This window comes from Sceloporus occidentalis, unplaced genomic scaffold, assembly GCF_023333645.1.
Source record: "Sceloporus occidentalis isolate IW3139 unplaced genomic scaffold, rSceOcc1.0.p SCAF_68, whole genome shotgun sequence".
NCBI classification, from domain to species: Eukaryota; Metazoa; Chordata; class Lepidosauria; order Squamata; family Phrynosomatidae; genus Sceloporus; species Sceloporus occidentalis.
Window position 1 is genome coordinate 3,848,292 of NW_028317048.1, and position 4,143 is coordinate 3,852,434.

General features: G+C 36.8%; 1 protein-coding gene across 1 annotated transcript; it reads right to left on the minus strand.

Annotated features, from left to right (window-relative positions):
• On the minus strand, positions 1 to 4,143 carry LOC149286536 (keratin, type II cytoskeletal 7-like). The gene is made up of 9 exons (XM_089493942.1): positions 3,721 to 4,143; positions 2,720 to 2,928; positions 2,466 to 2,526; positions 2,249 to 2,344; positions 1,558 to 1,722; positions 1,344 to 1,469; positions 800 to 1,020; positions 634 to 662; positions 1 to 152 (listed from the first exon to the last, which is right to left on the minus strand). Exons 1-9 carry the CDS (start codon positions 4,141 to 4,143, stop codon positions 1 to 3), a joined length of 1,482 nt encoding a protein of 493 aa, XP_089350068.1.

The following is a 4,143-nucleotide window of genomic DNA, read 5'->3' on the forward strand; positions in this document are numbered from 1 at the left end:
TTAGCAGTGGTGTCCGTGGCCAGAGCTGTGCTTGCTTTTGGAGATGTGGCTGAAACTTGAGCTGAATCCCCCCTTATGATGGTGGCCAGCACTTGATCCATGGGACGCGCCTCCTGAGTGATGTTTTCCTCCAGTGCTAGAATGCACCACAGCTAGAAAATGAAAAGATCTGATAACTTTTCTAATACACGTCACTTGGTAGTTTGTTCATCTTATTGTTAATGTTGTATATTGTACTTTTAATGTAATCGTTATTTTTGCATTCTTCCCTTGTAATAGTGCTACAGAGTCTGTTGTGCACTTTATAAATAAAATGTAATTTTAACAATGGAACTTATCATTAAGCAGTAATAACATGTCATTTTCATCCAAACTTGTAGGCAGTAAATGTGGGAAAGGGATGGACACAACAATGAACATTGTATATGGAATATGCACCACTAATTTCTGCTATTGTAGCCATGTAGTCAAGGGCTTTGTCTGTTCAATATTGAATCCAACCCTTGACTTCTTGTGAAATTAACAATATTATTTTGCAAAAATAATAACCATAGTCCCATGGTTTCAAATTAAGTGTCTTCTTTGGTCCTTGATTTATAAAGTGGCTTATATTTAAATTAAAGTATTACTTACAGATATTAACAGATCCGTCTGAAGCCAATCTGAAAGAAAACCCAAAATAATAATGATAAACGTCATATTCTATATTTTGTAAGATGGGAGCATGTAAATAATATATAGTAAGTTATTACATATTTAAATATACATATTTATACTGTCAGTAGAATGTTACACTCACCTGCCCTCTTCTCCTTCCAGCATCTTCCTGTAGGTGGCGATCTCAATATCCAGAGCAAGTTTCACGTTCATCAGCTCCTGGTATTCTCTCAGTTGGCGAGCCATGTCCTGCTTGGCCTTTTGCAGAGCAGCTTCCAGCTCAGAAAGTTTGTTCTTGGCATCTTTGACAGCGGCTTCTCCGCGTTCCTCAGCCTCAGTTATAGCAGCTTCCAGTGCAGCTCGCTGTGGAAATATTGTAAAAGACACACTGTTTCAGCTTTTTAAATGCTTGCGTATTAATTGCATGTATATAAAAAAGGCATTTCACAAATATTTATTTGTCATTATGTATTTTTTTATAATGTAATATACAATACTCATAACCCCAAACTGAACAAAACTATAAACAAATAGAACAAATTATAATTTCCAAAAATCAAAAAAATAAGGATATACTTTGATGTCTTACTTTGTTTTTTCAAACATTAGCCACTCAAATAACAAATTTATATCTCTAAAATAGATAGATTATGTGGTCTACTTCTGAAAGTTGCTGTAATTTTTACCTGAGCTTTCACACTGTCAATCTCTGCTTTTAGTCTTTGAATTGTTCGGTTTAATTCACAGATCTCATCTCTGCTGCTCTGCAGATCATTTCCATTTCTTCCTACAGCCATGCGAAGCTCCTCAAACTGTAAATGGACATAGGCAAATATATCTTTAATTTAATAAGTAAAGCTGTATTGTTTATCTGCTGTGATTTCATTGAGATGTATTCACCCGTGACTGGTACATGGCTTCTGCTTCAGCTCTGCTCCTGTTGGCAACCTCCTCATATTGAGCTCGGACTTCAGCAATAATTCCATCCAGGTCCAGATCCCGGCTGTTATCCATGGACACAACCACAGAGGTGTCTGAGATCTGAGCCTGAAGCTGGGCAATTTCCTGTAGAAATATTACAAAAAGGAGGTATATAAAATGCCTTCTCAAGTAATTAATAACCATTCGTAGGGTAGAACAGCACTACAAAATACTTAACAGAAACGCAAAACAATAATAATTATGATAATAGTATAATAATACAATAATAGTATAATAATGCTACAAACTTAAATAAGAACATGAAACTCAAGTATGTACATTCTAATTTGTTTTCAGTAATTTTGAAAGAAGCTGGAGCTGGGCAATTTCCTGTACAAATATGAAAAAAAGAAGGATTGGAAATGCCAAGCTGGAATTTAAAATAATTAACAATGAATCATATAGAATTTTTTTATTGGGCTCTCAAAAATGTCACATTAATTCAAAATTGCTTTATTGATAGTATAAATTAATAATGCTACCAGTCTAAATAAGATCATGACAATCAAATATGTGCATAGTAATCTTGTTTTCAGTAATGATTATAGAAAAATCTTATTGGCATTTAAAATAATTTCTAATGAAGTCAAATAGATCAAGTTCTACTTACTGCATCAAAGAGAGTTCTCAGGAAGTTGATTTCATCAGTCAGGGAATCAGCCTTTGCTTGTAACTCAGCTTTGTTCATGAAAGCAGCATCTACATCCTGACGGAGAGAACACACCGTAATAGAACAATAATAGTGTTACATTAATACATGATATATATATATATATATATATATACACACAGATATATATAATTATATACAATCACTTTACCCTTACCCTCTTAAGTCCAACAAACTCATTCTCAGCAGCTGTGCGTCTGTTGAGCTCTTCTTCATATCTGTCATATTAAAAGTTAAAGATATATTTATTAAAATATTTCATGTGGGACACTTTTCAGGGCTGGACTGTGTGTTCGTTTGTTCTTCTACTAAAAACATTAACTTGCTAACAATGTCATATATCACACTGTGTTGTGCATGTGAATCAAAATAAACCCAAAACAGAAAATTCATGAATAAAGAAACCCTTACCTTCTCCTTATTTCCTCTACATTTTGTTCCATACTGTTTCTTTCTGCTTCCAGACGAGCTCTCTCACATCCAAGACTCTCCAGCTGTCTCTGGAGGTTATTGATGAAAGCCTCAAACAGAGGTTCAATCTGACTCCTGGCAGTTTTCTGGTCTTGGAGAAGAGCCCACTTAGTCTCCAACATCTTGTTCTGCTGCTCCAAGAATCTTACCTAAGTTAGGAATAGTATATAGTATAATAGTACTAAACAGAATGTCAAGAACGCCACTTACCTCAGCGGCAGGGACCTGCCAGCCCGCCGCAGCCCACGGTATCCCACAAGGTCCAGAGGACCCCCTCACTCGGGGCCTCAAGACAGAAGGGTCTCACGTCGTTCTGCAGCGGCCAGAGGAAGGCAGTTAGTCTCTCTCCTCTGAGCAGCCCAGCTGGCACTAGCGTTGCTTCTTTATTACGCTACATTTGGGACTGATTATGCGTTCCAGTACTCTCGTCGTTCGTATCAGTTTGTCCTTGTTAACGGTTCCACCATCCTAAACCAAGGTAGGCTCCCCCTACTTACTTAACACAGAAACAATTCTGGATATCTAAAAGCTGCTATTTTACAAAATATATTAATTTTACATGATTAAAGAATTACTTGTGGTGAGGGTTTATGCATTTAACATTACTAGGAGTGATTTCAAGTGCTGTATTTAGTTAAAGCATAAGTGGAACAGCACATTTTAAAAGAAACGTAGAATAGTTTATCTTTTATTTAGTTTCTGAGGTCTAATGTATACCATTGCAGGATTTGGCCTTCATTTTTAGCAGTATAAATAATGGTTTAAAATGTATGTGGTTAAAAAGTGCTGTCACATTCTACTCAAAAATGATTGACTTTGTTTCTTTGTTGTGAAAGAGTCTACAGCTAGACAAATTAATCTAGTTAAACTGGATCTTTAATCAAATACAGTAAAAATAACCCCATGGAAATACTGTAAATTATGGAATAAAATGAACTTGCCTTGTCAATGAAAGAAACAAATTTGTCGTTGAGACCTCTAATTTGGTTTCTTTCTTCAGTTCTTACTCGCTGGATACTTGGGTCAATCTCCAAGTTCAGAGGTACCAAAAGACCTTCATTTATAGTAACTGGTGTGATACCTCCAGAGCATCCCCTAAACCCAGAGCCGATTGCACCAATACCATGTCCAGATCCATGTCCACTTTTTCCTGAGTGGAGGCTTCCCAGTGAGATCTTATGCCCCTTGGATCCGATGCTGTGGGCGCTTCTGCTGCTGAAGCAATGCAGTGTCTTGTGTCCATGAGCTTCAGGTTTGGAGTGGTGGGAGAAGGTGCTGTGTGCACTGACATGTTTAGGTAAAGCTACTGAACAGGAGCTGAAGTGCTTATGTCCAGAGGTACTAAAGCCGGAGTGATGAGACAT

Excerpts from the sequence above, each read along its gene's own strand:
- LOC149286536 (XM_089493942.1), bottom strand. The coding sequence starts at position 4,143 with ATGTCTCATCACTCCGGCTTTAGTACCTCTGGACATAAGCACTTCAGC. Across the intron at positions 1,021-1,343 it reads TTGACAGTGTGAAAGCTCAG|CGAGCTGCACTGGAAGCTGC; the intron begins GTAAAAATTACA and ends ATATTTCCACAG. Across the intron at positions 153-633 it reads AGACGGATCTGTTAATATCT|CTGTGGTGCATTCTAGCACT; the intron begins GTAAGTAATACT and ends TTCATTTTCTAG.